A 24,034-nucleotide genomic window follows, 5' to 3' on the forward strand; every position below is an offset into this window, starting at 1 on the left:
TACAAACCCACTGCCAATTAGCCAGTTACATTTAGCTGACTTTACATCGCAGTTCTTGAGTGATCACCAGCCTGAAGACACAGTTAGAGCAACTCCTGTTTGAAGAATAGTGTCTGCTTTTGGTTTCAGACCCAAAGCCCAAACCAGTCTGACCAGCTGGAACCCAGTTTCAGGTTACACCCTGCCTTGCTCTCTGGGTGACTTAGTGTGTAATAATCTTGCTCCCAGAACACCTCATGCAGTAGTTTCCTATTCAGGTATCCACATATGTTGCATCCCCCGCTTCCAGCCCTCCCCACGCCATGGGACTGCTGCTGCAGCAGCTCTCCCCCGAGATACCACAGTCGGGGCAGATGAAAGGGTGCGAGATAGCAGGCATGGGAATGATACCTGCCCCCTCTGCGGGTCATTGCTCCTCAGACACCACTCCCAAGCCAGATAAGACAAACAATTCCTTTTTATTATCAGAGTGAGCACGCAAAAAAATAAATCAAGACATTAGGTTTATTGCATAGGCCATGATAGGCTGTGGGAAAAACAAAGAGATGGAAGAAATGATACGAGACAGAAAAGGAGGAATCTGACCAGCCCCAGGAACGCTGAGGCAGATGCCTGTGATGAGGAGAGGCATGCAGCCAGATTGCCAGCAGGCTCTGGGCAGCAGTTTCTTTCCTTTCCACCCAGGCATCAGCCCAGGGAAGAGGCAGCTCTCCTGCCACTGCACTTGAGAGGTCCTGAGCTGGGCATGGCTTTACTAGAGCATTTCAGAACCACTCTGCCCTTGGCCCTGAAAGAGTCCAAACATTTAAACTGAAGTCTGTACATAGATTTATGCTTCTTACACACACACACACACACACACACAAACACACACACAGAGTTTCCTCTCTCTTCACAGCAGTGTTCCAAGAGCACCAGGCACTGGAAGTTTAGAGCTTGGTGCCAGCCCTACAGCCAGCAGTACATCAGGCACTTCACAAATAGCTTCTTCTGCCCCAACAGAAATCCTCAGCTCACTGAGGTACAAGCCTGGACCAGCAGATGCTGCAGGACAGAGCTCAGAAGCATCTCACTGCAAACAGACTATAGAGGAACACATAGGGCCAGGACTGGGACCAGGACATTACCAAAGCGGGGATTTCACATGCTGCCTTGGGGCCAGAGATGAGCTTTGGACCTCTTGGGGCTGGGCTGAGCTCATCTTGTACCAGGAGGGACGAGCCAGCAGGAGCAAGGAAGCCTGCAGACATTAACTGGTGATATCCAGCCCACTCCTCTGCTCTGGGAGATGCCAGGGACTCAAGTCAGGCTGTGTGCTCAGAGGAGCATGCAGTAAAATCAAAACTGCACCTTTCCTGCACAATCAGCAGGAAAAGTATGGGTCTTTACTTCATGTGAGAATAAATAGATATTTTCTCAATGTGTTTGGGTTCAGACTGAACACTGGAAAAGCAACCAGGGCAACTCACAGAGAGAAAAATGGTGAGCATGTACTGTACACAGGAGACTGAAACACAGCAGCCAGGCAGAAAAAAGTCTGTGTGCTTTTCTGTTAAAAAGCAAAGCCTAGTGACTTAAGCAGGTGTTTCTGTCCATCTTGAAAACAGGAACTGCTGGAGAGTGTCACAGAGCCCTTGGATCAGGTCTGGCTGATTATGTCAATCCCACAGACCTCAAGAGATGCACCATGAGCAGGTAGACTGCTGCAAGGCAGGGCACCTTGCAGAGGACTGGGAGAAGGGGAGGAAAATACAAGGTTGAATGGAAGAAAGTGACACTGAAAACAAATTCCTGGCTTTGGTGAGCTTGCACCATTCACCAACATGAATGCTACACAGATCCAGTTCCAGGCTCCTTCAGGAAGTTGAGCAAAGTTGTGCTCTGGGTTTGAGCAGGAAGAAAGGTGTAATTCAGAGTTTCACTGGATTGTTTGAGGCTAGGAAGGGATGGATGTCAGAGAGCAGCAGAATGCTCCCCGTTCCTCGCTTTCTAGAGCAGCCATTTAGCCTAGACAATCACAAATACTAGTACTGCCAAATCACAGCTAGATCTTGGCCTGATGCTCCAAATGTCTTCACAGAGAACGAGTCCTTCAGGCACAGACCTGTGTCTAAAAACAGAACTCCAGAACTTTTGGGGAGTGCCCCAGGGCTGAACTGGAGAGAGAGCTGTAGGTCAGACTGGTTTGGTGGCACTGCTGTAGAACAGATGCTCAGTGTCCTCTGTGGTGGAGAGGGTTGAATTGGTAGCAGTGGTAGGCTGATGGCGGCGGCTATTCTTCTTCCTTTTCTTCAAGAAGAAGTAGCCAATGAACACCAGGACCACCATGATGCAGATCCCGAGGAGCACAGCAATCACTACCTCAAAGGCACCTGCAGGGATATGTGAACATGTTAGAAGGGATGCTACACAAGATCTGATGCAGCAGGAGTGGCGAGGAAGAAGCAACAGCAGGCATGACAACAGGGTGGTCACTGCACAACCAGCAAAGAAGAAAGGTGACAGCTGCATTGGCATAAGGGTATGGCCAAGGCACAGCCAGCCTGTCTCTCCCAAAAGGTATTTCCCATCATTTCCCAGATACACCACGCCCTCTAAAGGCTGTTCTGTGACTTTGGCAGGCTTGGCCATTGACAACCCTAGGAATATCAAATCCTTTTGCAATGGCAGCCTTGTGTCATACCTCAACAGGAAGGCCGCCAAGGGGTGTTCACAGAAGGCACCTCCAGGCTGGGACAGCACTGAGGGATTGAGCTATGGAGGATAGGCTGAGTTTGTGGGAAAGTGCTCTTAGCAGTGGCATGAGCATTTGCTCTCCAGCCAACCAAACCCCTGCAGCATCAGCGGAGACAATCAAGGACAATGCATTTGCAAGATGGTGTGAATTTAAAGATTAAATCATTCTCTAGGATTTAAGAACAATAACCTTAATGTGGCATTTTTAAAAGAACTTGTATTTCAATAGCGTTGGGCTTTTTTAATGTTGTAGAGAGGTTGTATATGGTCATCACATTTCCCCACAATCTAGCACCTGACATTATTCATATATCTGCTTAAGTCTTCTTTCTTGTAGAAGTTAGTAGCCCTCATGTGAAATTGGCCCCTAGGAAGAGTTTTACTTCCCATTTTTTGATGTTGAACAGTGGAACATTCATGCAAGTTGATGGAAAGAAAAACAGGAGTGTCTGTATGAGCTACTGAGTCACAGACACAGGAAAAAAATGGACCACAGTTGCACAGTGCACAGAAGCGTCTCTTGCCACTGCCAGCATCCCACAAATCCCACATTGCTCCCCCAGCTTCAAAAGAGGTGTGGGAGAGAAGACTACTATTTGCAAGGAAAGACAAAGTATTTTTCAGAACAAGGAAAAGCAACAAGAAAGATCTGGAGGGAAAATTGTTACTCACTTAAGATAGCAGTTTGGGACTCAAATGATTCCCATCTTCGGCCAATGACATCTGCTTCTGAATTGGGAACACAGAGAGGGGAGAAAAGTTTTACAAAGAAGGTTGGGAACAGGGGATAAGACAGGTTTCTGAGGAGCATATAGCCAGTGCTCTGAAGTGACTGAATGCACACAGCACCCCTTCTCAACAGCCACGGTACTGAGCTCTCAGGGCAGGCTGTGAGGCCCAGTGCAGCTCAAGGAGGTAGTTTGCCTCTTAACAGATACAGTATGGCAGAATTCTTCCTGTTGGCCTCCAAAACAATATGTACCAAGTGTAACCCTCTCTCTTGTTTGTTTAAAACTTCAGGCTAGTATGTGTCATTGAGGATTTTCTTAACTTCTCCCCACTCACTTGGGGAGACCTAGAGCCAAGCTAGGAGGTTAGATTTTCTTCAGAGCAGATGTATCACATCTCTGGTTAGTTTTGTCATTCTCTGTCTCTTTCTCAACATCAGCACCCAAAATGCTTTCCAGCTCTGGGAAATGACAGGCTGCATTGCAGAAAGATGCTGCAGATCCACCATTCCCCATAAGCCATTGGTTGTGTTGAAGGACACTGTGGGTCATGGCCAGGGTTTGAGAGCAGAGCAGCTTTGACTGAAAGCTCCCAAGGCACTGCCTCTTTGGGACCACAGAACTTAATCTGAAGTGATTTTCCCAGTTTGATCAGTCAAATTCCAGTCCTCACTATGTATGCTTACTTGTGATGCCTGAACATGATTTCATGCACTCTTCCTCTTGTTCAAAGTTGTTGCTGTTGCCACCACAGCCCCCATAGGTGAAGGGGTCACATTTCTCCAAGAATGGGTTATAGTACCAGCGGGGGATGCTCTCGGTGCACTGTCCAGTATCAGGCAAGTCCACACAGTGGCCTGGCAAAGCAAGGCAGAGGTGCTTTAGTCCAAGCAGTGTCTTCCCAGAGCAGCAAAATTTTCTGCTCACAACAAAAGAGCACAAGCACCATGGCAGAGGAAATCCATAGCCACAACAGTGGCTCTCATGTCCCCACTGCTCAGTTGCCAGCTGGTCAAATTGGCAGTGCCAAGGTGAGCTGCCACCTGCCATAAATCCAACCAGCAAGCAGAAAAAGGAACATAAGGCCATGCAGTCATGGTAAACCCTGGATTCACTCCCCTCTAGAAATGACCTGTCATCCCTGGGAGGCAGAAGGGAACATGAAGAGCCTGGACACACAGAAACCACAGATTGGCTCAGGTCTCCTCTACAACCGAGCTGCATTTAAGTGACTTGGAATATACTCTTTCAGCCCAGTGATAGGTCCACTGTCTACACTTAAAAAAGGAAAAGACATGGGATCAAGCACAGACCTTGCTGTGTCCCCTCCACTGCTTTGGCTTGCACTATTTCCAAAAAAACATGCTGCAGAATTTTGTACAGGCCAGCAAGCAACATGCATGAGACCTACTTGGATGGAAAAAGTTTAGGCAGGAGTGAAAGCCTGCTAACAACAGCTGTCCTCGAGGTCAGAGAAGAGGCCCTTGCTCATTTTTAGTACAGGGACTACCCAGATGCTACACCTGGTTTTGGATTTACAGAGGGAAGTAGTTTTACCATGGAACAACAGGCTGAAGGAAAAACCAAAAGCTGGAAGAGGTCAGCCTAGGTGCTCTGGATGGTACGTACCTTGCTTATGTGTGACATTAATTTTCTGCAGTCTATTGAACTCACGAGCATCTGCAAGGGGAACATTTCATGTTAAAAACTTCTCTCACCAGTTGAAAAGAAGTGCCTCTGTCCATGCAGACATGAGCAGACAGAGCTTTCCTGTACATTCTTTTGCTATCACAAGCCAGAGAAAGGGAGATACCATTTGATGTTCTTAAATATCTCAAAGCTATGAGAGGAACATGGGAAAAATAAAATGTAGTAACAAGAAACTCTTCCCAATTTCCAATCCACAGATATAGAGACAAAACTAAGGAAAACAAAGGCTGCTTTCTTATTTTTGTTTTCCATCAAGAAGTATGGGAAAAGTCACTCCAGGTTTTAAGAAGTATAAAAGAGCATTAGTGCTCTTTTATAAGAATATAAGAGAGAGCAAGAGAGATGAATCATAGGCTTGAAAATCCAAAAAGGCAACAAAACACCCACACATAGGAAAGAGATTGTGGGAATTCAGAAGAGGTGAGGAGGGATGGAAGAAGGGAGGAGATAGTGTGGATTTGGGCATCTCACCACTGTGCATTTATGTTAGCATAACAGGATATTAAGGGGACTGTGCCACCAGACAGACTTGAAAAAATAATGGTTTCCTTTCCCATTTCCCAACTCCAAGAGAGCAGGTAAGGTAATTCAGTGAGAAAAATATTGAAAGGGGGAAGACAGGCCTGAAGTCTTACAGAGAGGTGCAGAGAAGAGAGTCAAAGAGTATTTAAGAGGCAGGAAACGTCACAGAAGGAAGGTCATCTCTTGCAGTCAGCAAGGATACAGGAAATGGCAGAACCTGCAAATGTAATACTGTGGAAAGATAATGCAGGGTCAGGAGATAAGAACAGAAGACACCAATAGGCATTGACTCAGCACCTGTAACTTACATTGGACCCATTCCTGAGCGGATAGTAAGTTGTCTGAGCCAGAATTTGAAGTACTTACATCGTTCACAGTACATCTCATCCGATTCATCAGCACAGTCGGGAGTTTCATCACACTCCAGATAGGCATCAATGCAGCAACCATCCTTGCATCTGAAGAAGGGGGGCTGACAGTTCCCATTGCATACTGCATCAGAAACAGTTCAGATAGCTCATTAAAATTCATTGTTTCTCCCTGCCAGATGCTTTAGGAAGGACTTAAAAGCTGCTGATAGGGCTGGCAAACAAGAAACAAGGCAGATTGGTAAAGGTCTCTCCTCAGTGCCACCCTAGACTAAAAAAAAAAACAAAAAAAATTCCTGTTTATAAATGAAACATTGTTCTGGAAACAGCCATGTTTCCTCTCAAAAAGAAGTACATAGCAGGTGGAAGCAAGAATGAGCTACTCAGGAAGAATATGGAGACATTACCAAAGCATGGCGGATTAAATTAGGAAAGCCAAACTGAAACATGCACACTGGGCTGCAAGAGCTTCAAACCTCTCTGCTCCAGAGGTGGTCCCAAGTGCTGAGTACTGTGCCCAGTTCTGAGCTCCCCAGTGACAAAAGACATTGGCATAAGAGTAAATCTCAGCAAGAGCTGGAGCACAAGACCTAGCATGAAGTTATGGAGAAGACAGATTATAGAGGAGACAGACTCATTTTGGAGCACAGTAATAGGATGAACAGCAACAGACAGGAGTTGCAACAAGGGAAAGCAATTCAGTATAAGGGGAAAAAATTATAATGAGGGTCATCAAACGTTGGTACAGTTTGACAATACGACGTGTAAAGTCTCCTTTTTCAGAGATACTGAAAACTGGACTGGATACAGTGCTGAGCAACAGAATGTGACTCAAAGCTGGACCTGCTTTGAGTAGTGGGTTGGCTCAGATGACCTCTAGAGGTAACCCCCAACCTAAATTATCCTCTGACATGAAAGGGAAAGGCTTAGTAAAGAAATTAGTCTCCAGTGCCTCACTTTCCAGACTGAGTCCTAATCAAAAGCCACAGGAATGGACATGAGACACTCAGCCCAAGCTTGCATAGGATTGAACTGTCATATGGGAGACTCACCTGGCTGTTGTCGCCCACCAACAGAACCTGAAGAGACAAGAGGAAAAATAAAAATAAATTTACCACCACATTGTTTTGTCAGATTAAGATCACCTTTATATTGTCTTAATGTTTTCTGCAAGGAAGCCCTGATTAGGGAGGTGAAATATGGATGCCTGCCACTCAGAGACCTAGATGAGTTGTACCCATGTGAGGTAGGCCTGCAGGAGCACAGGGGAACTTCCCACCACGAGCTAGACCATTTCCAAATTGTTTTTCTTTTCCAAGGCTGTAACATCGCTTTTTAAGCAGTGCACTGCAATGGGCCTGGCAGTGGCTCAGCCCATTTATCTGAACAGCAGTAAATTGTTCTCAGTGGCTTGAGGGTGCCAAGGAGGGAGATTAATTTCATTTTGGGAGTAAAGCCCTTCTGGCCCCCAACTGCACAATGCTGCTGTCTGAATTTAGGTCTCAGATGTGACACAAAGATCTGGTGAGGGCTTCTGCAGCCAAAGGAATACCAGGGACACTGGCCAGTGCTTCAGGAGCTGGGTCAGATAGGTTGGCAGCTTAAGACAATGACTGCCCATCCATAATTAGCCCAGTCTCCTCAGCTTACTGGGCTGTAACTAGCTCTCAGCCAAGAGGCTGCAGTACTTGTCCACAGGGTCATCCCGACCCTATGAGAAAGAGGGGGCTGGATTTTTGAAGGACTCACCTCTGACATTCTTGCAGGCAAGTTCACACTCCTCTTCCCGTAAGTAGTTATTCTTGTTGGGCTTGCAGCCACCAAAAATGAACTCTTCACACTGCTGAAGGCTTGGGTTGTAAAACCAGCGTGGAAAAGATCCCCGACACCAGCCCACCTTCTTCGGAGTCAAACAATGCTCTATCAAGAAAGTTAACAGAAAAGGGTCTGGGGTTAGGTCAGTCCTTTGGAAGACTTTCTGTTTTGTATATCTGAGGGCAAACAAAATCTTCCAAAGGACATGTCTGAAAGGTTTATAAAATCTTGACCAACATGGAGAAGAAGAGTAGGGAATCATGGATTGAATTTTTTTATATGAAAGGGAGGGTCACAAAACCAAATTAGAAGGTGTCACATCCATTAAACAAAAGAAGCTGCATCTCCACACAGCACATAGTTAAGCTGTGAAGCTCCTTACCTCAGGAGGTTGCTGCTTTTCAAAGATTACATGAGGTCAAAAAGGGATTCATACATGGTTATTAAACATGAAGACACCATCTTCTGCTTAAAAAAATCTCCCAGCTGCAAAATCCTTGGGGATTAGTCAAGCATAGTAGAGATTCACTGATAGCATGTCATGTTCTCACACTATTTCCAAAGTACCAACCTCTGCACACTGTTGAATGCAGTGTATTGGAGTTTGGTCAGACCATTAGCATCACTTGACATGGCTGCTCTTATATTTTTATGGTACCTGAGGTAGGAGAAGACATCCCCTGCTTAGCTACTAGTCAACCATTTGTCCAAGAACTCCTTACTTCTGATACACTTGTAATGCTGAACATTTTCATGATTAAACAAAGTCATTAAAGAAAAAAAATATAAATAAACCCGGAGATACACTGAATGTCTTGCAGACGACTCCACCTACCCTGAAACCTAAGGGCCGTCACAGCAAAACCACAGAGTCAACAGGACCTTTCACGTTCTCCTGTTTTACAACCTCAGTTGCACCCCAAGCTTCATCCACTCTGGTGTCACCCAGTAGAGAGCAAGGACAGGCAGAACAGATGGGCTTATTGCAGGCCTCATCTCCAGCACAAGTATGCAAAAATCCCAAAATAGATCACTGTGAATTCAGAGACCTTCCACCACCAGTGAAAGGCAGTAGTGCAGACTCTCACTGGGAAAAGCCGACACACAAGTCCAGTGTCTTGGCTGTGCTCTTCTCCCATCTACCCCTCTGAGAGGAGCACCAGTAATGCCAGAGCAGGCTCGAGGACTCCAGGTAGATATGTGTGGGCTCAGGCTCACCTTCTGTCTGTTCAGAGCTCAACACCATGATGGTGATGTTGGTGAAGTCTTGCTGTTGTGCAGTGTCCGTGACAGTAAGCTGGAAGACGTAAGTTCCCACCTGGAGGTTGGAGATTTCTACCTGATCTTCTTCATGCTTCTGAGAACGCAAAAGAAAGGCTTATGTAGGAGAAAAGTACTTCTAAGGAAGGAGTGACTGAAGCTATGCAAGGTCCATGTTCCTGCATTAGGGAGAATGGAGGTTGGATGGAAATGTTCAAGCAGATGTCTGGCATGAAAAATGTCTCAGTGCTAGACAATCCCCCCAAACCCATGGACTGGTACCCAGCTGGAATAGCAGAAGGAACAAGTATCACAAGCATAATTAGATATTTCATGTTTTGGGGCATTGTGAAAGCACAAGGGAAAATAGAACTCATTGGAGAAGACAGAAATACCTGTAGTTTTTATTTTACTTTTTAAAACTTAAAACCTATTATGAATCATTTACTTAGCACATAGGGAATAAGGTAGGTGTATTTAATTGTTTTGTCAGAAGCGAAAGCTACAATATTATTGACACAAACTTTTCCTCTATATTTACAACAGAATTGGACTTTCATTTCCATGCTATCCCTGGTTTTGATTAGGTTTCAAAAGAACACAGCTTTGCCATACATCATTTTAATGTTGTTAATACAGCATAATATTAGGGGACCTCCCTCCCTCCATGAAAGTTGCTTTGGTCGGGCTAGGGCAAAGGGAAAAAGAAAGGAGCACTTGCTGAATTACACAGACCCCTTTGCATTCTAGAGTTTGTCACTGCTGATGTTCAAAATCAGCTGTGGGCCTGATGTACTCATTTGCTTCATAATTCTTCCAAAAGGTGCCACAAGAACTCCATATGAGCCCCATGGCTTTTCAAAGCATTTTGCAGAAGTTTAAAAGAAATAATTTGCTCTTCTAAAGCTACAATTCACTTTTAGCCTCTATCAAATAGGCAGTGTTCATACCCCAGAGATCTTGGATCCAGACAAGAGACATGAGTTCTGCTCCAGCTCAGATAAAATAGGAAGAAGAACTTACGCTTTCAAGAGAGGCAAAGTCCAGGAAAAGCCCCAGGAGAACAAAAGCAGAGCCTGAGACTGGATTGTTCAGAGACAGAAGAGGAAATGCACTGAAGTGGACAGAGTAGAACTAAGAGAAGGCCCTTCACTGAACTGCAGGAACTTGGAACCAGAGGCAGCTCTTGCACGGAAGCTCTGCCCTCTCAGCTGCTCCCACCTAGGCAGATCAGGTGTTGCTCAGGAAGGCTTGAGACAGCAGCCCATGCAGGGAGCCTGAGACCTGGTGAAGCCAAAAATGCCACCTCCAAATAGTGTGCGAGAGGAGGAGGGCAACCACAAGGAGTGCTCCATAGTTTTTGGGAACAGGCTCCTGGGTGGACTGGCTTGAAGAGGGAAGGACAAGGTGACCTTTAAGTCAGAGCTCTGACCGACCAACCTAGTGCAGACCACAAGTGACACTGAGCAAGGTGCTTATTTCCTGCAGCTCCCTACCTTCATCTCCACAGAGGGGTCGCCAAGGACCTGTTTCCATTCATAGCTGACTATCCCATGGTCATCCGTGCTCTCTGTGCCTCTCAGCATCACTGGCTCCCCCGGCTGTACCCTCATGTCCTTGACAGCACGGGCTGTTGGAGGACGGTCATCTGCAGAAGAAATGTAGAACAAGGCTTGGGTAAGAGGCTAAAGGGTCCAGTCCTTGTCTCCACTACAGGAAAACAAGGAAGGGGAATTATTCCAGGCTAAATCAATCCAGACTTCAACTGCTGAAAGGAAAACACTTTTATACAGCTGTGCTCCTTGCAGCCTGAGCAAGCAACAGGCAGTCAGTACTGTTATTACTGCCCTCACTGATTTATTAAGTCCACAACCCACTACGGCAGTGCCTTTGAGCCAGTTGGCTCCCTGGGCACTTCTGTCCACAGGAACCACCATAAGAGGGTGGCCCCGTGACTACAGCCATTGTGCTTCTGAGAGTGGGACCACATCCTCACAGAACAGCACAGAGCAATCTCCACCCTTCTCTTAGGGAGATGGCCCAATATGGGTGTTGAAGAATGTGGACCTGACTCTCATCATTCCTATCACTCTCTTTAAGCACTGTGTTCATGTATTTAGCCAGAGCTACACACTGTGGGACTTGGATGGGAAATACTTCTCTTCCAGATCATCTTCCACCCCACTTTCTGACATACATGCCTTTAAAACAGCACAAAAACACCATTCATGAGATTGTTATTTTTGTACCATTCCATGGATTAGCTTACAAGCAACTTCCACAATCTATTAAATGTTTTTCCAAACTGTAAGTACAAGAGATGAAAACTGATCCCTGCCCTTGCCAGCAAGAACAGCCTATACAATGACACAATTGAGCCTGACTCATAACTCCTTTTGGCCTGAATGTCTCTGGTCGCAGGCTTTGTGCATAGCTCAGCCCATAAAACTCCACCTGGTAGCACCTGTACCAAGTCCAAGACTCAGTGTTCCAGTTCAACCTGAGTCTTTTGTAAAGGCACCAACCATCATTTATAAGCTAGATAGAAATCACTCTGCCATTACACTGTTATATCAACTGTGACTGAAGAAGAGGATTAGTGTCCAAACCCCTTAGAAAATTACTCCATTAGCTGATTATTTTCGCTGTTGCAGACTTGCTCCTAATTTCCTGTTTGAGTGTATCTGAATTCAGATCCCAGCTGCTGACTGTTGCTGCAGTCTACTGAAGGGACATTTAATATAAGGTATATGTATAAACAAACCTGACATTAAAACAGGCCACTTAGTTCTTTTGTCCCCTTGTACACACCACTGCAAGCTCTGGAGAAGGGATGCATTCCTGCCACTCCTGCTAGGCAAACACCACGAGCCTGCCAGGGAGAAAGGCAGCCTACTCCCTGCCACCGTCCTGCCAGGGTGAGCCCAGTAGGTGGGTGCAATTGCACAAGGAAAAGACCAGTTTTTCAACAACACAAAGGCTGATCCTTAACTCATGACTCCAAATCATGTTTTACGCCTTGACATTTTTAAGCATGAACACTTTAAACAAAAAATTGCAGACCAAACATCTAGTTACTTCAGGTCGTGGGTTGCGTGATCAAGTAAAAGTTCTGTTCAATGGGTCAGCAACTTCCCCAGTTCCCATCTCTGATTAGCCAAATTTACTGACTCTCCTCACATCCAGAACAAGAGTCAAGAGTATTCTTTATCTATGGTGACTGCCAAGGAGTAATGCTCACTAGAAATTAAGGACTTATTTTTCAAGTCTATCCCTTTTCTCCTTAGGATGCCTGAAAGTTCAGTGACTTTGGAATATTTCTGCCACGGTGACTGTATGAAGCCTTCCCTGGCAACGTGGCTGTTTTCCACCTGAGCTTCAGAACCAAAGTGCTGGCTGAGCCAGAGTGAGTATCAGCAAACTGTTTGTACAAGGGAGACTCTACACTCAGTTTGTTTTGCTCTGAAAGTCTGTAGGAAAAATGAAAGTTACCTCTGCTATAATGCTCTTTTGACCATGGAAAGTTTCTGCTGTAAAACTCTGTAATTAACAGGGAGGTTAAAGCTTTATGATGCTTCTGTGGCATGCTCTTTACTGTGAAACATGCTCCTGGAGTCACATCATAAGCAACAATTTCCACTTCCATTTATATAGCACATCAGTAGGGGAAATATGATTCCAGAGGAAAGCTTGATAGAGGAAATCCAAATTGCTTTAAAAAGTTTTATTACTCACACCGTATTCATGCCTGAGACCCTGATTTTTGCTTTTTAAAAAATCTCATCCCGTTTAAAAGCTCATGCAGTCAGTGGCTTGACTAGCTTCACCTCTAATGAGTGAACTTGGACCAAAATTGATGGGGGAACAGGAATTTAAAAGGTAATAAATTTCTACGAAGGCTTCAAAAGTAAGCATCTAAGTGGGGGGAGAGACCCCACTAGGGACCTCGCTATGCAAACCTGCAGGCATCAGTGAAATCCCATGGCAGAATGTACTTGCAAAGCTCACAGTTTGGAGGCTTTTCTCTTTTGGAACTCAGATATTAGCTTTTGCCCTTGGGATCTATAAAAAACCAGATTTCCTCCATTCCAGAGCTTATGCAGATACACCCTGAGTAGTTGAGACTACAAAGCAATGCTTAAAAATACCTCAGAATGATTTGAGATTGTCACTAGAATGAGCTGGAAAGCTTTCTCATGGTGACTAAGGGGCTCTTACAGCCCACTGCTGACTGCCTTTGCAGGAGCAACTTGCAAACAAGACAAGTGGGGCTTGCCCTGGGGACCTTGAGGCACCACGAAGGGAAAGACCTCACTGGAGACAAAAGCCGCTGATCAGGGCAGGAGCAGAGATGGGAGCAAAAATGAGGCCACCCAAATTCTAGCGCCCATGAGACACAGGACCTTGGAGATTTCAAGCATCAGAAGCCAGCAGAACCTGTCTGCTGCACAAGCAGATGGGCAGCAGTGTGGCTCTTCTCAAAATGCTAAAGCTCTGCTCTTGCATTGCTTCCAGGGAATTCATTCAGAAGTGAACAGCTTTCTCACCCATCCACAGTAGAAAACTCTCCATTTCCACAGGCAGAGGTAATGAAGGATGACACTACTGCCACAGTATAATTTGCCTGAGGTGGAAAGAGAGAGAAAGAAACAAGGCAACCCAATATAGTGCCTGGAGAAAGAGAAATACAGGCTCTTTCTTTAGGGCTTTATCCTGTCTGGGCAGAAAATATAGTCATGATAAAGCCATACAGTTTTCTAACAACTCATGCACAGCCAAGCAGCTCTCAGCATTAGTTTCTAGAGGCTTTTGTAGTGGTTCATAAGTGCTGCACACAGCAGGTCAACACAACCTCTTGAAAACAATACAGTATGACTGAATGGATTATATTTTCAGAATAACATAAGGTGCTGCTGCCACTAGGTTCTCTCCATCCTTCCTCAGTCCTATTTGCTTTAGCAGGCAGAGGGAAAGACTCTCCCACAAGTATTTATGCTATCATAGCAAAGATTGGTTTGTACCTCCAGTCTCTTTAAGGAGACTCAGGCTCTGGAGACAAGACATGATGTAGCCACTTCAGTAAATGCTGCATGCCAAACACTAATTGCACAGCAAGTGGAGTGGAAGCTGCTCGTCACCTTCTCTGAGCAGGAGCTGGTCTTACCTGAGACCAGCTGGTCCTCCAGGACCCTTCCAGTACACGTTAGCCTCTGAATCTGTGGTGTGGGTACTGAATGTGCAGCTTCCCCTCTCCTGGCCTGAGCTCGAGGATGAGCAGCCAGCTCAGGGCTGAACGGCATCAGCCAAGGGGGAACTTGTTTCAACCCCAGCTGTGATACCAGTGCTGCTCATTTTAGTTGCACTGTGTCCACAGAATGGAAACCAGCATGGGACCAAACATTTAAGGAGGGATGAGCTTCCCTCTTGGGAAGCTCTCCTTTTGGAATGCACTACCGAAATGTTAGCCTGCAAATCTCCCTCCACGGTGAGGCAGGAGCAGACATATCTGATCAGAACCCTGTGGTTCCCAAGCACTTCCCGTCTCCCACTCACAGGCCCTGCATTCAACAGGAAGAGACTGTCACTGAGCAATTCACAATAACCACAAAAGGTTCAGTTCAAGAAATGTACAAAGGTTCAGGGAGGTTATTTTCCAGTTTCACACCCAAAACTGGTCTGCCTAGACCAGAATAAGCTGGGCTAGTTACTTAAACACTGGGCTCCATTATTACCAATAAAGTGCAAGGTGAGCCTGCCCCTCCCGGATGAGCCACACAGAAAACTTGCACCAAAGTTCGGGCTGAGGAATCATTTAAGAAGATTGTGCCTTTTAACAATAACATCAGAGACTTCAGGCTGTACATTAGCTGGAACAGGCAAGAGACAGTACCAAGATATCGTCACCAGCTTACAAAGAACTCAGAAGCTCTTGTTCTCCAAAATACTGAAAATACATTCCGGAGATGTGCAGAACCCAGATTTCAGCTGAATTCATCGTTGCCTGTACCCACAGGTTTTTCTGAAGTCGTAACACTGTAAGAGTGGCTACAGTGAGTTTGAGCAGGTACTCCTGTTCCTGTGTTCAGTTGTCAACACTCTTGCCATGGATGCTTGAGCAAGAGCACTGCAAGAATACACAGCGCTTTCCCTGTAACACTCTCCCAGCTTTCAGCTACTTCCATCAGGCTCCAGAAACACCCCAAGATTAAATTTGCCCATTCAGCAGCCCCCAGCTGTGTGCTCTCTTTCAGGTGTTACCTAGTCTCCTCCTAAACATATATAAACCTCTCAATTCAACAGGTCTGCTCCTTGCAGTAGTAGTAGTAGTAGTGTGTGTTTTTGCTTAATGTTACCCACTGGGATCACTAACTGGGTATTTCATTTTCCACTAGAAAAAACATGCATTTAATTCTTATCATTGCAGAGGGTGTCTGAAGAGTGGCACAGGTAAAGGCTCCTAGGACACCTGACAGCAGCACACAGAGGAAAGGAATGCATGATAAAGCAGCAGATAAGCTTCCTGCAGACCCTTAGAGCCAGAATCAGGGGGCCAACAATAACCTTGGCTCCAGAGCAGTCACAAAACGTCACATTTTAACAGTGATACAGCACAACAGCATGAAAACTACACAGTTTTGTCTCCAGTCCAAAACCTGGGCCAAGATTTTTTGCTTATGAACATTTGGGAGGAAGACCTGACATGTTGAAAACAGCTTCCTTTAACACTTGTTTCACCTGGCCTCTTCAGGCATCCCCAAAAGGTCCGGAAGCAAAACTGCTTTAGTTTCCTTATGCTGCCAGGTGGAAATGCTCAGTGCCCAGAGGCTCCTTCACCTAGCCTCGTGCACCTGCCCCATTGTGCCCTTCCTCTTTTCCCCCTCAGTGACAGCCAGGCATCCACCTTCCTGCTCAGACAGGTCCTGCATGGACCCAATTCCAGCATCATGGCTGGAGGGGCTTGGGGTTTTGGTTTGGATTTTTTTGGTTTGTATCTGAATCAAAATGGAGATCTGCATTCTTAAGTGTCTCATCAACTGCTGTGGGGAGGAAGACCCAGCTATTTCTCCAGTAAGGTAACTCCCTTCGCCTCTTTTGCCTGCTAGCCCTCCAGTGTCATTCAAGGTGATTCAGAAAGCTTTTGGTATCAAAGACAATGCCTAAAAATTTCAGAGAGGAGGGAAACACATTTCCTATCAAAGCACAGCGCGAACATCGCAGGCTGATCCAAATACACAGTGGTGAACTGCCCAGAGTCTGTCACTCCAGCTGGAGACCCGCCCGGCACCAGCATCCTCCGAGGGTCAAACACGGCTGTAGAAGAGACCGAGCCCTTCCTACACTCACAGCAGTCCAAGGCACAAGCCCCACGTGAGCGAGGAGGGGCACGGCCGCCTCCGGGCACAGTAACCCGAACTGCATTTCTGGAGTGCTTTTCACTTCTCACTGATAAGCCCTCCTGGGTCTTCCTGCTCCACCATAGCCATCCCAGGACTTGTGAAAGGAGCACTAGGGATGGATTGCAAGACAGAAACTGCATATTGGTGGCTGGAGTGCTGCAGCTCGGTGCCATATTTTAGCAAACATGTCACTGCTGGTCACACAGAGAGGTTGGTGACCCTAGGACACTTTCTAAAGATCTGCACACATGGAATGCCAGACCCTGGGACCAGCCAAGGGAGGAGGGGCTTGCAATCTTCTTGTATGAGGCACTGGTCCACAAAGGTAAAGAGACTGAATTGCTCAACAGTCCATTGTATTTTAATCTAATCTTGTGAAATCAGGATGTACTGGAGATGATGCATTCCCTTTTCCTCCTACAACAAAGCATATAGGAGTTTAGACGGCTGCCGCCATGCCACCTCCAGTGCTGGTGATGTGGCCTTCAGTTCCTCCCTAACTGCAGCTCCTGTGAAAAGGGTTTTGAGCCTGGAACAGAGATGCAGGAGAACTACTGAAACAGCAAGACACATTTACCAAAAGGCCCTAAAATCCAGTAGGAAGCCACAAGTAGGGACAGAGGACCAGGGGGACCACTTCTGCCACACTGCTGTTCAAACCAGCAACACCCAAGGGCTGCTTGAGAGAAGCGATGATGCCCTGCTGCAAACCCCCCCACTGCTACCCAGGATGGAGAAGTGGTCAGTGTGGGATTTGGTGCCATTTCCCACCTCCAGCACCCACAAGGCTGGCACAACCCAGCAGAAAATCAAAGACCTATTCAGCTCACATCATGGAGCCCAAGCCCTTGCACCCACCTGGATGTTCCCCTTGCCATCTTCACAGATCCTTTCCTTCCCAGAGGTGGGCTGGGAGGGTGTGTGAGGAGGATTATCCACAGAGATATCCCCTAATAGCCCTGACCAGCGATCAACAAACAAACCAGTTATGGTTGCCAAAGTCCCAGCCAGGCTAGAAACATGCCAGCCTTGACAGGCTTCAGTCAAAACACAGAAGGAGGGGGCAAAGGAGGAACTGCTGTGTTTTTAGTGTTTCTGAACATGCTGCAAGAGTTTGGAGAGAGCAGAGTGTGTGGCAGGTGGCCAGCTTCAGATTAGTTCATTTTCCACCTGGCTCTCTGTGTCCACGTGCAATCTTTTAGAGCAGAGAAACAGGGATTGGGGAAGAGAAACCCACCTCCAAAGGGGAAATTTTATAACCAGCCTCCCCCAGCTCCTCCTCTTCCAGCAGCAGGGACCAGCCCCAACAAGCAGAGCAATACTGAGGCACCTCACCATCCAGGCTGCTGTTAAATAAAGGTAACTGGATTGCATCCTGCCTCCAGCCCCTGAGCAATTAAGAGATTAATGCTGCCCTTTAAAACCTGGTGATGTGTAGCTTTTTAGAGGATTTCACTTTCCAACCTCAAAGGCCCAGGGGAAGGGAGAAGAAAAACAATACCTTCTTCTCTACATTGCCAAGTAGCAAAATCTCAGACTTTGGTAATCACACACTCCACCTGCTTCAAACAGGTTAAAGAGCATTTCCCTATTCGTTTACTAATCGGTAAACTGAGGCACAGATCTTAAATGAGTATCAGGGTTTGGGAAAACCTTTGTGGCAGAGGAAAATACAGAAACACCATCTTTAGCCTCGCTCTACCCCGAGCGTTTGGCAGCACTGCTGCTCATATGATGGCCGCAGGAGCTGGCACCAGTAACCACTAATGCTCTTCCAGACCCGGCTTGCAGGGATTCATTATGGGCACCTTACCACTAGGTCTGCGATTCTGCATTGCCAGGTAAGAATCGTACACGTCCTTCTTCAAGAAGTTGAGAAAGCCGATCTTCCTGGCAAACCTGCAAACGAAAGCCTTCTCATAGAGGCAGTTGAGGAGAAAGCAGCCCTGGATGTGGTCTTCCTCCGAGCCCGGGCCCTGCTCCACGAGAGCCAGGTTACAAGCGGGTTCCTTACAGCAGGCTCTCATGCAGTCCCTGCTCCGATGCACCATGGGGGACGACAAGAAGGTGGCTCCATTCTGGACGGAGGCGTCTGTATCCAGCACCCAATCCGGCAGCCCTGCCGTAAAGTCCTCCAGGCACATTTCACCGAAGGGTTTTTCCTTCTGCCCTTCGCCCAAGTCCAGCACCACCAGCAAGCAGACCCAGGCCACAAACCATGGACCCGGACTCCTTCTGGCCATCTTAGCGCCCCGATTCTCACTGTCTTGAGACTTCAATCCTTTCCTAAAGGAAGGGAGAAGACAGATGAAGCTAAGAGGGACGGCGTTCAAGTGCATGCCAACCCGGGGCGAGAGGGAGCCGGAGCATGGCCGAGGCTGCGCTCTGGGTTCCGGCTCTCCCCGAGGTAGCCGGTGTGTCCCCTGACCCTGCACCTCATCCCCAGGCGTGTGCTCCCAGCCCCCCACCTGGGCGCTCTCCGCTGAAGCTGCTGCTGGGAGCGGGGTGTCCCCGCCGCCCCGTTGTGCCTTCACCCCCCAGGTGCGCCTTCAGCTGCGTCCAGCGGAGACAAAGGCACGGCGAGCGCAGGAAGTGAAAACCAATTCCCTGAGAGAGGAAGAAAAAAAAAAAATCAAGTCACTCCCTTGCATACTGAATTGCGTAAGAGGAAGGGGAGGAGAGACAAGCTGATACGATCTTCTGCTCCCCTTGGAACGGAGCCGAGAGCGATTCTCTCGCTCCCGTAGGTGCGAGGGCAGGCAGTCCAGACGAGCATCCCACCTGCTGGGTGCTAGTTGCACCCCCGTGCTAAGGATGCTTCAAAGGAACTGAAAGCCAGGAAGCAGGCAATCTGTGTCCTGTGGCAGTCGCCCTTGTGCTCCGGTGTGGTCAGTGGCCCGGAGCACCATTAGCCCGTGTCTCGCTAACCCAAACGAGTCAGCCTTGCAGCCCTATCTGCAGTGCCCACCGCCGTTGCTACTGCAAGAGGTTTTGTGCTCAGTGCAGACATCCCGAAATAATGAATTCCCTGCTCTTGGGACACTATTTTTTTTTTTTTCAGTGAAAGCACTTGGGATCATACTTGGAGGCTGCCTGAGTGGCAGGACCCCTGCTACCACAGCAGCGAAATTTTAAGTAATCACCCCCCACTGATGAGCAGCATTTCACTGTTCTCCTCAATCTCATATAGGTTAGCTACAGTTCATTTGTAGTGCCCTTGCCTTGGAGGACTGTGCTGTTTGGGGTCATGGGAATACAAAGGCTGCCTATCCATGTATTTTCCCCCTTTGTGCTTCTACTTGCAGATCCACGATCAAATTCCTCTGTTCAACACATACACCTGTGTCATCCACACCCTCTGTCTGTAAACAGTCCTAATACCCCTGGGCAAACTGCTCTTACCCCTCTGTCATTGTGCTTAGGAAAGCTGGGAGTGTTGGTAATTTGCTTGGACATTATTTATAATGAAATATTTCATCACTTAAAATAACAACACCAAATCTGAGATGGCATTTTGTGGTATGTCTTTGGAAAGAGGTGGTGAGCAGCAGTTATGTATCAAACAGCAATTGGCTTTGTGGTTTGGGGGACCATTCTGGCGTCCAGCATTTCAATTCTTGCTGTTTCTTTCTGTACCTCTGATCCAGCCTTTTACATCCTCAAAGGATACTTGAGAGTCCTTAGAGACATGTTTCCTGTCTCCTGGCTGTCACAAGCACCATGGGAAGATAATATTGTGGGAATATTATTTTTCCATACCTCTCATGACTTTCTATGGCTTGATGTTGACATTTGTATAGTACTGACATCTGTTAGGAAAAGGGGATTGCTTTGATCTGGCAGTGGTAAAGTATAAAAAAACCCCTTGAAAATGGATAGGAGGAAACATGCATGTCTGCAGAGTAAAGAGATGTTTGATTTCCTCACTGGATTTATGAATCTTTGTCAGGAGAAGCATGGGTGTCTCCCACTCCATTTCCAAATCAGGTCTTTTGGACCTGCCTGCAGACCATGCAAGCAGTAAAGGGGGAGCTGACCACTTAAATATATGCAGGAGAAATAAAAATGACAACAAGGTTGTCTCATTCTTCTGTTCTGCACTGCCTGAGATGTTCTGCTGGGAGCTCTCTCTTGTATTTAACCTGGAAGAGATTTTTCCTGGATAAATATTCAAAGCCTTCAGAGTGGAGCCAGGTGAGGCTCAGTGCAGTTTCCTGACACAGGAGCAGGGAGCTCAGGGAGCAGCTGACCCCACAGCAAACCAATGACTGTGTTTGGATATCCACACTGGCAGAATTGTGCCTAAACACTGCAGTTTAGTATTTTTGTCTCACTGGCAATAACTAAATCTGCCTCAGCAGTAGTGTTGTGTTACAAAATCTGTCACAGTTTTCCTGCAAACCTGAGGGACATGATGTCTCTTTTGCTTGTGCCTAGCAATATAAGAGTAACATAATTCCTGCAGACACAGAGCTGGGAGGATTCATTGATTGGCATCTCTAATGTCTCCCCCCACTTTAAAAAAAAAAATTATGAAAGGATGAGCCCCTTCATAAAAGGATGAAGCCTAGCCTTTAGAATAGGGGTTCTTAATGGCTTTTACTATCAGCAGAAGGCTGTGCTAAATTCTGCTGCAAGGTTTTCTGCTGTTTACCCTAACTGTCTCTACAGTCACTTTATACTTTTATAAAACGTTATAGTTTTATTCAGTATATTCAGTAAAGGTAGCACAGTTTCTAAAAATGCCCAGTTTATTCTGGAGGGATTCAGTAATTAAAATCTTAATTGAGATTGTGCTCAAGATCAAGGATTTCTACTCGGAACCTCTCTCTGTGGTAGCAGCTCTTCTTCCAACTTGGTAACTCAATTTTTCCTCTCCTAACCTTGAAATCCCATTACAGCCCTCATCTTCTGCAAAATGAATAAATTCCCACGGCTTCAGCTGAGACATGTATTATTCATGTTAGTGTGAAGGGAAAGTAGGGTGTGTGATTTTATGACTTGGGAGTGTTTTTAAGGGGTCCTGAAACAGTGAGTCATTGTTAACTTTTGTCTGTCTTTGAAGCGTCTGCTCTCAGTCTGGAAATAACCATTCCGAGGATGACTCAGGGGGTAAACCACGCCATAGTTTAATATTTGACTAAGATTAAAAGAGGTCTTAGACATGCATGCCTTGTAACAAATGCAGTGCAGGAGCCTCCATCACCTGCCTTCTTTCTATGTGATTGCTCTTGAGATCACAGCACCTGTTGGCAACCGGATGCCCACCTTCCAGGAGGAAGTGACTCCAACAGGCAGAAAAATCAGGAAAACTTGATTCAGGTTCCCCTTTGCCTCGCTGCACAGCCCAGCTCCACGGCATCACCATCTGCAATGACTTCCTCACAGCAGCCTGTCCCACCGGCTGCTGCAGGCAAATCCATTCTGCTGTGTTTTACCTGGGAACCGCTCCGTGTGTAATTAACACTTGGGAGACAGGTTTGCTTGCTTGTTTTGTTGCATTTGCCTCAGGTTAAACCTCCTGGTGTGGTTTAGGGGTGAGATCCGGATGCAAGTGACGGCACAAAGATGTGGCAAAGGAAGGAGACAGGAAGGGATCTCATCAGGCTATGACTAACCACTGGTCCTGCGGAACAAAGCAGGAGAAAGGATGACACGCTGCTGAGTCCTCCTAAGAGCCATTTCCACTGCATCGAGGTAGCTTTGGGGAAGGGAGTTACAATGAGGGTATATTGTTTCTTTGTGGATGTTCTTGTCTACAGTTTCATGGCGCTGGTTTTTATTTTAATGTTGCTGGTCAAGGTAAACCCTTAAGGGCAGGAGCACTGGGAAAAGAAGAAGGGAAAACAGTGTCTAGACTGGTTACAGAATAAAGTATCATTTTTGTCCTGTCTGTGCTAGGCTTCTACAGGGAGATAGGTCAGGAAATGTGAAGCAAAGAATCTTCAATTTGCAGGAACAACAATAAACTTACAATTCCCACTGAAGTTCCCACAGACAACTTGATCTGTTCTTCATAGCACCTGTGAGTGGAATAGGATTTGTCATAGGGCTCCCTATAGACTCTCCTTCTCCATTACTTCCTACAGCAACTACATCCCCACAAATCTTCTTTCAACACCTTCAGGCCAGCTGCTAGTGCCTCCTGGGAAAGTCTGCTCTCCGCTCTGCTTGTAGATGGCAATTTCCCTGCAGGTGTGCGTACTACAGTCCCTGCAAATATAACTGTACCCTTTCAGGGCGACTGGGTCATAATAAACTTCTTGGTGCAAGAGCTGTACAGCCTCTGCAAGCCTAAAATGCTGAAAGCAGGCTGGAAAACAAGGAAGATCCCCTTCAACTACTCAGCCAGTGCTTTTCTTGTCTCCAACTCTACCATCCAAAGACTTGCTGAAACTTCTGTGCTACATGAAAACATTGATCATGGTATCAGTGCCTCAGGCCTCTTCCTCTAGGAAAAGAGCAGAGTTAATGAGGGAGAGCAATGAACAACATGGGTACGTTTTCAAAGATCCCCAAATAATTATTTTGGTATCTAATTCATGTTGTCAGCATGACTTAAGTATTCAAGGGGAAGGGGGTCTCTTTCCTCAGTGGAGATGCTTACTCATCCTGCTACCTCCAGGATGTCTGTGGATGGACACAGACAAGGAAAATTGGTGTGCCAAAGGAGTAGGTACAACTATTTCTCATTTACCCTTCTCAACTGCTGATGAGACATTAGCATTTTTGCTTTGCTTGACTGCCAGTAACAGAGGCCAGAGGGAGGGCAGGTGGGCAAGCCAGTTTGCCTGACCTCTTTATTCCTGAGACCTCTCTATCCTCTGAGACAGTGCCAAACAGTTCAATTTTGGGCCAATCAGTCAAACTGGGAAATGTTTTCCTCTGGCATTTGCCATTATTCCTTCTCTGTGCCCTTTCAGTGCCTCATGAAAGGTGAGCCTGTCAGGAGAAAGGAGTAAGACTGATCACTGACACCTGGCTGAAGAATGTAGCGGCCCCTCAGCCTGTGTTGGTGGGAAGGTGGTAGTACTTCTCACATGAAGCTGGAGACTATATGAGCTGGAAATCGCAGTGTGCTTCCCTGAGTCTCCAGGAGCTTAGGGTGAGAGGTGATGTATTCTCCCTCTTCACACTAGAATCCTGGGCCTTTTTCGTTTCCATGCTTCCATGGAGACACTGAGAAATAAGGAAAGTGGATGATGGACATTGAGATGCTGAGTGTACTGGGGTTGCTCACTTAGGGCTCTGGATTTTTTAGATCTCCAGTGCTGGCTACATTCTCTTGTTGCACAGTATTTTTCTGTGCCTATTCCTGTTCCCAGGAAGGTCCAAAACCTCTTTACCTTGTGGTGTCACTGTAGTATTGATATAGTCACCTCTGCTGACTTCTCTGGTTTAATTTGTGTTAACTATCACGTTTGCAACCACAGGGAAAGGGATAATTTTCTAAAGCAGGTGGAGAGTGGCTTCTGCTGTCTTGAAGGGAAATGTTCCT

At 46.6% G+C, this 24,034-nt stretch overlaps 1 protein-coding gene across 3 annotated transcripts; it reads right to left on the bottom strand.

Moving 5' to 3' along the window:
* Nucleotides 1-439: 439 nt before the first annotated feature.
* On the bottom strand, nt 440-19,159 carry SPINT1 (serine peptidase inhibitor, Kunitz type 1). Of its 3 annotated transcripts, XM_010413596.3 has the most exons (11): nt 19,005-19,159; nt 18,350-18,822; nt 10,636-10,787; nt 9,098-9,236; nt 7,814-7,984; nt 7,117-7,143; nt 6,063-6,188; nt 5,094-5,144; nt 4,151-4,321; nt 3,409-3,465; nt 440-2,372 (listed from the first exon to the last, which is right to left on the bottom strand). In XM_010413596.3, the coding sequence occupies exons 2-11, from the start codon at nt 18,777-18,779 to the stop codon at nt 2,176-2,178; spliced, it is 1,521 nt and encodes a 506-aa protein (XP_010411898.2). In that variant the 5' UTR covers nt 18,780-18,822; nt 19,005-19,159; the 3' UTR covers nt 440-2,175. The 3 variants fall into 3 exon arrangements, with proteins under 3 accessions (XP_010411898.2, XP_019140371.2, XP_010411888.1); XM_019284826.2 differs by lacking the exon at nt 19,005-19,159 and having other exon boundaries at nt 18,350-18,990; XM_010413586.1 differs by lacking the exons at nt 5,094-5,144; nt 19,005-19,159 and having other exon boundaries at nt 18,350-18,991.
* Between the last annotated feature and the right edge of the window lie 4,875 nt (nt 19,160-24,034).

This window comes from Corvus cornix, chromosome 5, assembly GCF_000738735.6.
Source record: "Corvus cornix cornix isolate S_Up_H32 chromosome 5, ASM73873v5, whole genome shotgun sequence".
NCBI classification, from domain to species: Eukaryota; Metazoa; Chordata; class Aves; order Passeriformes; family Corvidae; genus Corvus; species Corvus cornix.